Raw genomic sequence first — 12,821 nt, 5'->3', positions numbered from 1 at the left:
CGGTGTATAGCAGGGCGGTGTGTAGTAGGGCGGTGTGTAGCAGGGCGGTGTGCAGCAGGGCGGTGTGCAGCAGGGCGGTGTGTAGCAGGGCGGTGTGCAGCAGGGCGGTGTGTAGAACACAACAGATTAAACTCTTAATCGAAACCTCAAATCAGGCTCTTCTTTTTAATTGAAAAGAAGGTTTCTTTTGCCCAATTAAGGAGAAATGAGGGGGGGGGGAATTGAAAATTTTTTCATTAAAACCACTCAAAAAGTTTCACATTTCTTCTTGTTCTGGGTCTCTGTGCTTCTGCCTTTTACGTTTTAAATTACATTACATTTTTTTATTTTCATGCTCTCCATTTGTTTTTATTTTTAGCACTTACCTGGTTTGACATGTAGCACTTAGGGATTTGCATAATTATTAAGTGCAGTACAAATTAAATGTATTCTTATTATTCTGTGTGTGTGTTGGTGCAGAGCTGAGGAAGGCAGACGGGTGTAAGAGCAACGAGGTGTGGCAGGAAGAGGAGGAGTCGAGCTCAGAGCTGGAGGGCGAGGAGGCACACAGACAGAACAGCGAAGCTGAAGAGGACAAATACGAGGAGGAGGAGGAGGAGGAGGGAGAGCACACGCAGGACAACACCTACGACTACATGCCGGTATTTACAACTGTGTGTGTGTGTGATTGAGGTCTGGTGCCAATTATCTTGTAAATAGTGAGGACTCCTGTCAGTTCACTGCCGCCGGAAATTCAGCCGGATGTCTTTCATTTTTGCCGGATGTCCGTTAGCTTCCACTTTCTTTGAGTTGGCATTTTAAACTCCAGTGGATTTCTGAGGACTATGGTTACCTGGTCCTCAGACCTCTGCAGGGTTAAATCCAGACAGCTAGCTAGACCATCTGTCCAATCTGAGTTTTCTGTTGCACGACTGAAACAACTTTTGAACGTTCACATTCTGACAAACCAAGCTCCTTCCCGAGGCGAAGATGATTGTGATTGGTTTAAAGAAATGGCAATAAACCTGAGCCCGTTTTTCTCCCATCCCAGAATGCTGTGTGGACTAGCCAACGCATTTTTTTGTCTCAGTGCATGCATTGTTTTAGTCCGGTGCAACACCGGCAGCCCAGCCGCTAGTTAGCTTAGCGTAGTGAATGGAATCCTATGACGCCGGTTAGCATGTTATGAGTAAAAGTGAGCCAACAAAACCTATAACTTCTTATTGCTTGTGCATTCACGAGTACATGTATCTATGCAGATTAAGACTAGATAAGATGACACAATGCATGCACCAGGAAAAAAAAATGCGTTGGCTCACCTATCTACAGCTACGGGAGACCGAGATGATCCCTATCTCAACAAACGGTGGCGTGTTCCTTTAAAATAGATGACGGACATTAACTAAAAACAACATTAATTGGGCTGCTGATGGTTATTTTGTGTTTCTGTGTCCCATTTTTTCCTCATCATTGTCATTAAATTCTTTTACAAAACGTGGTGGGTGTTTTTATGTATTTATTTCATCACTGTACCATTGTACGTACGTTCATAGGGCAGCTAGTGAAACGGGTGTGATCTTGTGTTGTGTTATGGCGAGACACCACAGGCCATTATTCCCAGTTGGGTTGCGGTCCCTGAACTGTTTTTGATGATACACTTACACAGGAAAGGTAAACTGGGTGTGTATAACTAACAATAGTAATGACAGCATACATACTGTATGTACCTGGTAACAGACCAACTGGACTGGGCTGTTCTTGAACATCCACATCTGTGATGGTACTAGATACATTCTGTATATGGGAACACACGTTACCACACACACACACACACACACACACACACACACACACACATACCGCTTAGTAGATGCAGTCTTGTGCTGAAAAAGTACTTGAAAGCAAAACTTGAGTAAGAGTACAATTATCTTACCAGAAAATGACTTTGGTAGAAGGTAAAGTCTCCTTTCAGAAAATTACTTGATAAAATCTTAAAGTATCTCAAATTTGTAGTAACGCGGCAGCAGCAGGCTGAAATCTAATCATGCAGTCGCTGGATGGAATCGGAGGCAGTAACTGCTCGCTGTCTTGTTAAATGACCAGAGATCAAAATCATTTCAGATTATTTACACGGCTTGTCCTCGATGTATTTCCCGGCATTAACTGGCCAAGTGGACTTTTCTTTAAAACTGCTGGAGGGTAAATCCTACAGCAGCTGCACAGGGAGTAAAACTAACATGGCCTGGTTAGACTCTTAAGAGAGTTGCAGTAAACACCTTACAGAGGGTTTTTTTTTTTTATAAATCTGAATGGAAATATTCATCCCGTCTCTTTCCCGTATGTACGCTAAAACTGTACATTACCATAAAGGATTAAGATAACTACGGATCATTTTTGTGTGTGTTCTGAGTGTGTTTTTTTTTTTTTTTTTGTCCAGGATAACTGTCGCCTATCACCAGAGATGGACTCCATTCACCCATGAGAGGTGAGTGTTTCTTTATGAAATCACGTTGATTTTTGAACATTTAAAACTACAGTGGTGCTCATAAATTTAGGAACCCATGCTGAAGTTGACTAAAAATAGGAATAGGAAAATCACGTTTTGGGAATTGATCTTAATGCCTTCATTAAAAATATCAGGAAAAATCCAACCATTTAAGGACACCAATTTTCTTTGTGAATGAATAATGTATCGAATATAAACGTTCCTTCTTCAAATACAGGGATTATAAGTATGCACACCCCAATGTTAAATTCCCATAGAGCCAGGCAGATTTTTATTATTAAAATTAAAATAGGCCTACATCATCACATAGCCTTCACCATACCTAGAGGAGTGGCATGGTTTTATTTCAGTATTTCAGACTAATAGCTGATTTGAGTTGTTTTAATAAACTTTAACAGGATGTATAGTATCCTGATCCATGCAATAACTGGCCTTTAAAAATAAAAAATGTGCCTGCCTTTATGGGAATTTAACATAGAGGGGTGTATACTTATGACCCTTCGTCTTTTAAGGAAGAACATTTATTTATTTACGATACACCATCATTCACGAAGCGTTTCACTGGCGTCCTTAAAGGTTAGATTTTTTCCTATTTTGAAAATTAAGGCATTAAGATCAATTTCTAAAAGATGATTTTTTTTTGTATTCCTCTTTTTAGTTGACTTTAGCATGGGTTCAAAAACTTATGAGCAAGGCCAGTCTGTCTCTCCCGCTCTCTTACCTGTTGTTATAGTCAAAGACCAGATCCCCCCTTTGAATTTACCGTTTTGGAAATTTTACTTCAAGACATATTGCAGTTGTTTTCCTGCCACATTTCAGTTTTTTTTTTTTTTTTAAACATGTACACATTTAAAGTATGAAAGGAAGAGCCAGCAAACTAACTGAATTGAGTTTGGTAATAAGATCTCATGAAGATCAAAGCAGAGACACTAAGTCTACATATGAAACAGGTTTAAAATGATCTGGCACTTCCTTATCATGTGTAGAAATCTGTGTCATGCTTTGAAGTGGCAAATCTGATAAAAATCAGCCTCAACTTCTTATAATTTGATCCTGACTTCAAGGATAGATGAATATCAAACGCTTTGTGTCAGTCATGTTCAATGTTTTTAAAGCTATAGTGTATAGTTTCTCTCGCCCCCATGATTAATTCTAAGTAATGACAATCAGCGTATCCACATGATAAAGGCCTTCCATGATCGCGCCCCCACCAAAGTTGCTAGTAGCCAAGGAGGACACGGAAGTTTATAAAAAAAGGTGGATTTTAAGAAAAGAATTAAAAGTAAACAGTGAGGATGCCTGTCTAATAGTCAGAGGTAGGTCATTCCTGAATTTTGGTGCTGCCAAAGCAGAAGCACGATCCCCTTTAAGTTTCCGCTTCATTTAAGGGTGACTCAGGCGCAGTTGTTCAGCTGACCTGAGCGAGCGGGTCAGTGAGTAGGGGTGAAGCGCCTTGGACAGGCAGGATGGGGCAAGACCATTTAGGGATTTAAACACAAGTAAGTTAACTTTAAAGTGGATCCTAAAATATATGGTTAGCCAGTGCAGTGAAGCTAAAACAGGGGTAATGTACTCATATTTACCAGTTAAAAGACGTGCCACAGCGTTTGGTACTATCTGGAGACAAGCAACAGATGAGGCACTGAAGCCTACATTTTGGGCATAACAGTAATTCAACCGAGTGGTCACAAAGGCATGGATTACTTTCTCAAAGTGCTGCTTAGTAAGAATTGGCTTTATTTTGGTTAGCTGCCGTAGTGCTTTAACCACTGCCCCAATCTGTTTGTCAAGCTTAATATCGGTGTCGATTTCAACCCCTAAATTGGTGACGGTTGGCTGGACATAATGAGCCAAGGGACCCAGGTCGACAAAAGGGTTCCCAGTGTGGACAGCAAAAACCATCACTTGTTTCATTAAAACTTAATAAGTTAGAAGCCATCCAGGCCTTAATGTCATGAAGGCTGTTGAGCAGTGGTCCGAGAGAGTTGTTCTTTTTAAGGGGCACATAGATCTGGCTGCACATCAGGGGAATAGATTGCCATGCTTCGTAAGTATGGAACCAAGCAGGAGCATATAGATAGAGAGAGAAGAGAAGAGGGCCAAGAACTGAGCCCTGTGGGACCCCACATGAGAGAGGAGCAGAGGAGGACACAGAGTCACTACAGCTGACACAGAGAGTGCGACCTTCCATAAAGGACTTTCACCAGCTAAGAGTTACGCCCTTGATGCCCACCGACTGCTCCAAACAAGAAATCAGGGTTTCATGTTCCACCGAGTCAAATGCAGAAGTTAGAACAAGAAGCACCAACAAAACACAATCATCAGAGTCAGTAGCTAAAAAACATATAATTAAATACTTTAAAAAAATCTGTTTTGGTGCTGTGCAGAGTTTTAAAACCGTATTGAAAGACTTCAAGAGTGTTGAATTATTATTATTATTATTTACACATCATAGACACAGATGCATACACACACAAACACATTTACACTTTTGTTTTCTTCTACTTTCTATACCATCTATCTATAGCCGATTAAATAACATAGCCATACTAGACTTAGTATACAAGTCTAGTCTATATAGACATGTTAGGATGTAGATATATTAGCATATGGACCTACCAGTATATAGACATATCGGTATATAAATATATCAGTATATAGACATCACAGCATATAAATGCCAAGAAACCAGACAGCGTCCTGCAGCTAAGTGTGTCACGCCGGCTGCTCAGCAGCAGACAGCGGAGCTCTTCAGAGGGTCATTAGTCTCGCTTGCCAGTCCTCTACATATCCGACGCTGAGAGCCACTGAGCAGGCGGCAGTATTTGACAAGTTAGGACTGAGAACGGGTTGTTCAGAGATGTAATAACAGCTGGACTGACAGGACTGAATGCTGTAGAAGTAGTTTTTACAAAGCAAATATTACAGCAAATAAGAAGAGTGTGTTGCGTAATATTGGGTGTGGAAGAAACCAAAGTACGGTGATGTAAGCGCCTGCTCTGCTGCACTGGTGGATTGTCATGGGAGCGCTAGATATTTATATGCTGACAAATTAATTGTTTTTTAAAAGCAAGTGCTATAGTGGAAGCATTTTAACAGATGTTAACCTTCTATTCCTTGACCAAGAATTCTAAAAGCTTTTAAAGGAACAGGAACCGGAGTTTTGAGTAACTCTACTGCTATACAAATATCAGGTGAATTTCTGGTCTTGTCTTTAAAGATCAGAAAAGCAGGAATGCCACGTCCATCTGTGTTTGCTGCTCTTTCACAAACCTGATGTCCAACCCTTTTACGTACGAGTGTACGAGTGTGCTTTTAAGTCAAAGTCTTTTCAGGAAAAGGGCCCACAGGAGTTTATGAATTGAGCACACAATGGCTATGGAGCTAGATCCTGACACGAGAGCAAAGAAAAACGTTTTGAGAGAACAATTTTTCACACTGATAGCAAAAAATATATATTTAAGAGTGTAAAAAGTGTTTTGAGAGAGATTTTTTTTCCTCAGAAATAATTTTAAAAATGACCAATTTATATTAATACTTTTTCCAGTCTCAAATATTATAATTTTTTGCTATTAGTATGAAAACTTTTTCTCTCAAACGTATATTTTTTTCTGTCTTATAAAAGGCCTTTTTGCTGTCAGTGGGATAACCTAAATCTTTTTCTTCTTCTCTCAGATCATTCATTTTCTCGCATGTAATAAAGAAACAAACCTAGCTCCACACACGAAGTGGGGGATATTTTTTGATCATGCACAACAAAACAAAACATGCAAGAATGAAATCCCCCTTTCAGTACATGGATAGTGCCAATCGGCCAGCCATGCCAAAACACTGATTTATGAGCTTTAATGTCCAATGGAAAATAATGTCAGAATGAAATAGCACAACGTGGCGTCAACATAAAACACTGCGCTGCCAAGCCGAAGAGCGGAGTTCACTTTGCGGGAGTGTTTTAACAACAACTTTTTCCCTAAACTTAATTTCTGGCTAAACTCCACCACCACGGCCCCTGAGAAGACCGTCATCTGGCAGTGCCTGAAGCCGGTTTGCGGTCACCTATTGGCGGCTAAACAAATGCCACTGGTACCCGGCCTCCTGGAGCTCTGTATTAAAATACTTCTTATTTTATCTATTTAATGTATCTGACGCACACCCCTCCAACAAATCGCACCCTGAGCACACGGTCTCCTTGCAGAGAGTGTTGGGAACAAATATAATGTTCAGGATACATGTTTCTGCCATGAGAGGATTTTTGGATAAAACACACGATTGAACTTTGGTCGCAGTCAGGTGAACGTCAGTTTAAAGAGTCATACCACTTTTCCAAGTTTTATTACATTTATATCAGCTATATAATAACTTGACTATGATCAAAGGATTGGATAAGTATCGCTTTGTCAAATCAACTTATTCTCCTCAATAAGTTTGCATGACTAATAATAACTAATAGCTAATAACTCAAATGCAATATACATTCCTGTAGTGAATTAGTGGTTGTTTGGCTAAAGATTTCTATTTCGTTTTATCTAGCTTGCTGACACAACAACTAAGCTTTATTCAAATGATTGCATAATGACATCACAAGTATGCAAATGAGCACATGGCGTCATCTAGCTACTTTTAGCGACTTTTGTAGCTGGTGCTAGCTACTTTCATTGAAATAAACTACAAACACAAAATACAAATAACACCCTGAAAATGTTATTTAATATTTTCCCTTCTACCCAAAGTGCAACTGAGACTGATGGGAAGCATTTGATTTGCAGATAAATAGTGATAAACCCAAGTATTGTCTTCCAATTCTGGCACTTGATAAAGGAAATCCCCAAAGTTATTATAACTAATATGGAGAAAAATATTGTACCAAACGTCTTGACAACCCTCCCTAGTTATGCCCTTACATCAAATATACACTATCACTGTAAAGAGTAAGTTGTCCTGAATTCAGAAGTGTATGTATGACATCTGTGCATTCCTATTCGACAGAATTACGACCCTTAGAGTTACGGGTGCACTTTCAGCTGGGTAAAAGATGTAATGTGCAGTCGTGGCCGTATATCACAGGAGCAAAGGAGGAAGTAACTTGACAAAGTATAAGAGTGCCAAAATCTGCATCAAGAGTGAGTTGGGCATGGGTAATGGGTCAAACAGACACTGGACTTCCACTCAGGACCACCGGGTTCATGTCCTGTGTGAAACCAAAAGTCAAATGTCACACACACACACAAATGAACTCACTTCTGACCTAGTTATGTTCTCATTTTAGTAGTTTTACGTAGGCCAAATCCTGATGTTTTCCTAACTCTCAGTATATTTGTTGCCTTAGCGTTAACTAGTTCCGTTTCACAACGTTTTCTACGGATGTTTTCTTAAAATCCCCTGAATCTTTACTCAAAAATCAATCAGAAAATGTCATTTTCCTGAAGTCTCTTTGACTGTAACTGTTCTGTTACTGATATATATTCCCATTAATTCTGTGAATTCTACTAAAAATAGGTTTCAGGGTTAGTAGTTCAGTTTACGCCAAACTCCCTGTTGTTGAGTAACTTAACAACAGAAACATCAGACGATTGTTTTCCTCTTTTTAGGTGTCGGGAGTGAAAATCCACATTTGTTTAGTTCTGGTTTCAGAAGGATGAAGACAGTTGGAGAATAATTAGATATAACATAGGGTGTGGGCTCTAAAGGATGATTGTTTCCCTTTTTTCATGTTTTTCCAATTAATGTGCAAGTTTTTAGACATATTTGATGTGTCACAGTTACAAATTTTACTGTACAATTAATTATCTCAGAAATAATCAATTACTTAAGGAGTGTAAAAACATGAGCCAGTGGTTTCTGGGACAGTTTTTGGAGCTCAGGGAGGAATGGCTCATCAGGGGAAAACCTGAACCAACTATTGTAGTTTACATTGCATTTATGATTTCAAAATATAATGTTTAGTTTTATGTTTTACATAAAGTTCAACTCCAAAGGTTACATGCAAAATAAACGTGTTTGTGCACTGTTTTTACCCTTTTAAAATGTTTTCACTGCAGTTAACTTGATATCCGGTTCAGATCAAATTTAAAAATGAAAATGAATTATACAAGATTCAAATATGTGTGAAAGAGTAATATAAATGATTTGTGAAGAATGCATTAAACGCATGTTTTTAAATTGAAAAAAACCAACTCCCTTTTTTACAGTGGGTAAATATACTTTGTTACATCCCAAAACTGGCCACAGGGCATACATCACACAGACATGACTTATAAATAGGATACATATATTTATGCTTTCTCCGTGTTGATGGTAAACGACCTCTTGCCCTCGTGCCCTCGGGCCCAAGACACTCTCTCACTCTTGGTGCCTTGGGCCCGTTTGCCTCTCGTTGTTGACCTTTTGTCAAGAATCTTGGTATTATCTTTGATAGTTCATTCAAATTTGATAATTTGCCAATCTTTCTCTTAGAGACTTAGACTTCTCTTTATTAATCCTTTTGGGATGCAAGGAAATTGAAATTTCCAAAATCCGATTTTAGCAAGAATACAGTATAGAGAGAAACAAAGAGGAAGACAGTATAAATATAACAGTAATAACAGTAATAATAATAACAATAATAAAAAGACATTTACCGTAAATTATCATGAAGTTTTGAGTCAAGTGTTAGAGTTAAAGTGTCCAGGTATTTATGTGAGTCCAGGTGTGTGTGTACTGTCCTCCCCCTGAGACAGGAGTTGTAGTGTAGAGTCCCTCATGGCATCAGGGACAAAGGAGTCCTTGAGTCTGTTGGTCCTACACTAAAGTCCTAAAGACTTTAAGAAAGTTATTCATGCTTTTATGACCTCTCGGTGTAGATTACTGCAACTCAGCTCCAGTCAGCACAGAATAACTGGTACAAGAAAATGGGAACATATAACTCTTCATTGGCTTCCTGTACGTTTCATTCAAGACCAATTTTAGGATCTTACTGCTTGTCTTCAAGGCTTTAAATGCTTTGGCCCCTTTGTATCTGCCTGAACTTTTACATCACTACACACCGGTCAGAACACTGAGCTCAACCAACAGCTTTCTTTTGGCTGTCTCAGAGCTAGGCTAGGAAGTAGAGAGGATCCAGCTCCCACCCTGTGGAACAGCCGTCCATCTTCAGAGGGTGCAGACTACATGTACTTTCAACTCTTTGCTAATTACACACCTTTTTACTCTTGCCTTTGCTCCTAGCTGAGTGCGGGTGTCAAATGTCTCTTAATGCGTTGTCTTGTGTCATGCCTTTTGTAACTGTGTATTTTCACGTGATCATTTTGGATTTTGATTTTCTGTCTTGCTCAGCACGTTGGTCGACCACGGTTGTTTGACTGTGCTATGTAAATAAATTTCACATTGACATTGACATGCTGATGATACTGCAGGTCCGGAAAATCAAGGCTGTAGTTGTCAGTTAACACTTACGGTTTGATTTGAAGCTGTGGATCAAAAATGTATTACAAGCACGACCGTTGGGTTTGTTTACATTGAAACAATCCCCTCTGGAGAAATAAGTGCCAGTGAGTCAATCTATCCGAAGAAATTTTAGAATCTCCTTGTATTAAGTATTTTAAACACAGCAGGCGTGATTTACAGAACCAAAGTGCTATTTCCACAGCCCATGAGGTCCAAGGAAATAAAACTAAATCTGCAAATCCTCAAACTCAAAAGTTTTAAAACGTTGCTTGCAAGATTTCCAGGGTTCGTCTCTTCCTTATTATATAATATAGAAATATTAACTAAAGAGTTATTAATATTATTATTATTATGTATATATTTTTTTTATTTTCACTTATTTACATTCTTCCAGAGGTCAGAAAATACACCTACCAGAACCTCTAAAGTCTAAGATAAATGAGTAAGTTTTGTCTTGTGGGATGCAAACATAAAATGTAAAGGTAAAAACAGTTTTTGACTGAAGAAGTGACATGCTGCAACTATATTGTCTCCTAATATTACTTTCAAAAAGAAAGCATGCATTACAATTGAGTATTATATTGTGTAAGTATTGTGTCACACACACACACACATTCAAGACAAGCAATTATGCATTGTAAATTATTAGAAAAGGATAAAGAAAAGTATCATAAACTCATCTATCTATCTATCTATCTATCTATCTATCTATCTATCATGCAAACAGATGTATTTATTGCACAACCTCTTTGACTGTGTTTTCTTGTGAGCTCAAACGATATTCAAGCTGGAATGCGGTTGTGATTTAAGGTTTTTTTGCTCACTCGGTTCAAAACAACCTTCCACAAGTTGTCTCCAGGTGGTTGTGATGATGCTAGTCCGGTAATACTTTCCTTGAGTAATTACATTAAGATAAGCTAAAACCTGTATTGTCCATTCACACGAAAATGTGTCTGGCATAATCAACATAACGTAAATGAGTTGTGTTGTTTATTATTATTATTATTATTAATTCAGCCAATAGCAATTAGTATTATTGCATCTACACTATACATCTTAATCTTTTATTTCATTGCTTTCACCTTTTTTGGTCGGGCCGTCGGTCTGTTGAATGGTCTTTGCCGCTTGAAGTCTCTATTGGATTGATTGCCGTGAAATTTGGTTCAGACATGCAAGGTTCCTAGATGATGTATTCTATTGACTGTGATGATGCCTGACGTTTCCTCTAGTGGCAACATGAGGTATTCATTTCTAGTTTGGAGTGAAATTTCTTAACAAATATTGGATGTATTGCCATGAAATTGGGTGCACGCAAGACAGGTTCCTGTTGGAATGAATTGTAAACGGTGGGTTCTCCCCTGACTCTTCCGTAGAGCCAGTTGGCTGATAATAGCATGCTCACTTTATAAGCTAAGATGGGTAACATGCAAAAAAAAAGCATGATCATCGGCATACTAACCTTGTAATTGTGAGCATTTCTAACATTAGCATGTAGCTGTAAGAAACACTGTACCTAAACACGGCCTCACAGAGCCGCTGGCTTGTTCCGAAGAAGACAGTCTTGTGCTTACACATCTATGTGGTTGTGATTTGAGATCGATTGCCGCAAATGTTTCCATGCACTCGTAGTGGATTTCTATTGTTATTGAGTTGTCCTCTGTGTTCCAGGTAGCGTGGACTGTGGTGGAAGAGACAGACAGAGAGAAAGAGAGAGACACTGAGCGCGCCGAGGACAGAAAGAGAACTGGATTACAGCACAGAAGGCCATCAAACAGCAGGGAGCCGGACACACACACACACACACTCACACACATCCGCACAAACACACAGTAGAGAGACAGACTTGACACATTGTCAGAGCCACAGGAACATACTAAAACAGCAGGATACTGCCATAACACATCATAAACAGGATGAGTTACACTCAGCAACACACATAGATGAAAGAAATACGGAGGGAGAGACAGATTTGATGCTGCGTCAGAGCCGCAGAGAGATAGTAAAACAGCAGGCTGCTGTCAAAACATCCATCTTAAAGCAACAGTTTTTACCCTCCTCCACACGCACACGCGCACACACACACACACACACACACACACACACACACGCACACAGAGGAGCAATCGCATTTGGGAAAGACGGAGGTCATCAGAACATCATGTGCTGATTAAGAGGACTTTCAACAACACGGGAGACAATCCTGTCGAAACCTTAGTTTGTGCAAATTCTTTGATAAAAACTGAAAATGCACCGAAAGGCTGGGCTTCATGATGTTTACAATGTTGTTATATATATATATATATATATATAAATATATACATATACAGTATATATATCAATCACAAAATGTCAACGATAGACCGAATCACATCAAATAATCAAATGAATCTATGATGGGAAACACTTTATTTTTTGGGTACATCATTTCTGAAAGATTTCCAAGACAAAATCATGTTGTTAGTAAACTGGAAACAGTGTTCAACTGATCAAGGCCGTCTCATTAAGGAGTCTTTTTGTGTCGGAAAAAAAATCAGGTCGCTTAATATATTAACTAATAATAATATAATAATAATTATAATATCTCCGCATAATATATTCGCGTTCTGTGTAAGAGTACAGGGGTTCGAAAAAAATCATAAGGAAGTGCAAATTAACTGCGTGAAAAAACAAACATCGCCAGTGATTAACGGCCTTTACTGCTGTTGGTTTTACATTTCAGACATTACCATCTTCACTTCTTTTCAGTATAAAAGTCAGCATCAAAGAGACTTGGAACTGTTACGAGCTATCTCTTTTTTCTCTTCTGTTTTTCATCGTTGATCAGCGTGTTGAAAAATCCAACCCAGACAACAAACAACCTGAAAACATTGGTATTCCAAACATGTTAAATTGTTCCTTTTTTTGTGTTATGACC

The 12,821-nt window shown here is 38.8% G+C and overlaps 1 protein-coding gene across 3 annotated transcripts in view; it reads left to right on the top strand.

Annotated features, from left to right (window-relative positions):
• raly (RALY heterogeneous nuclear ribonucleoprotein) overlaps positions 1–12,285 on the top strand; it is a 126,798-nt gene extending 114,513 nt beyond the window's left edge. For all 3 annotated transcript variants that reach the window (XM_034870214.1, XM_034870213.1, XM_034870215.1), the window contains 3 exons: positions 460–641; positions 2,417–2,464; positions 11,576–12,285. In XM_034870214.1, coding sequence (XP_034726105.1) covers positions 460–641; positions 2,417–2,461 — 227 coding nt within the window. In that variant the 3' untranslated portion in view covers positions 2,462–2,464; positions 11,576–12,285. The remainder of the gene's footprint in view (positions 1–459; positions 642–2,416; positions 2,465–11,575) is intronic.
• Positions 12,286–12,821: the final 536 nt, after the last annotated feature.

The sequence above is a fragment of the Etheostoma cragini genome, chromosome 4, assembly GCF_013103735.1.
Source record: "Etheostoma cragini isolate CJK2018 chromosome 4, CSU_Ecrag_1.0, whole genome shotgun sequence".
Lineage (NCBI taxonomy): Eukaryota > Metazoa > Chordata > Actinopteri > Perciformes > Percidae > Etheostoma > Etheostoma cragini.
This window is presented reverse-complemented; position numbering and strand designations above follow the sequence as displayed.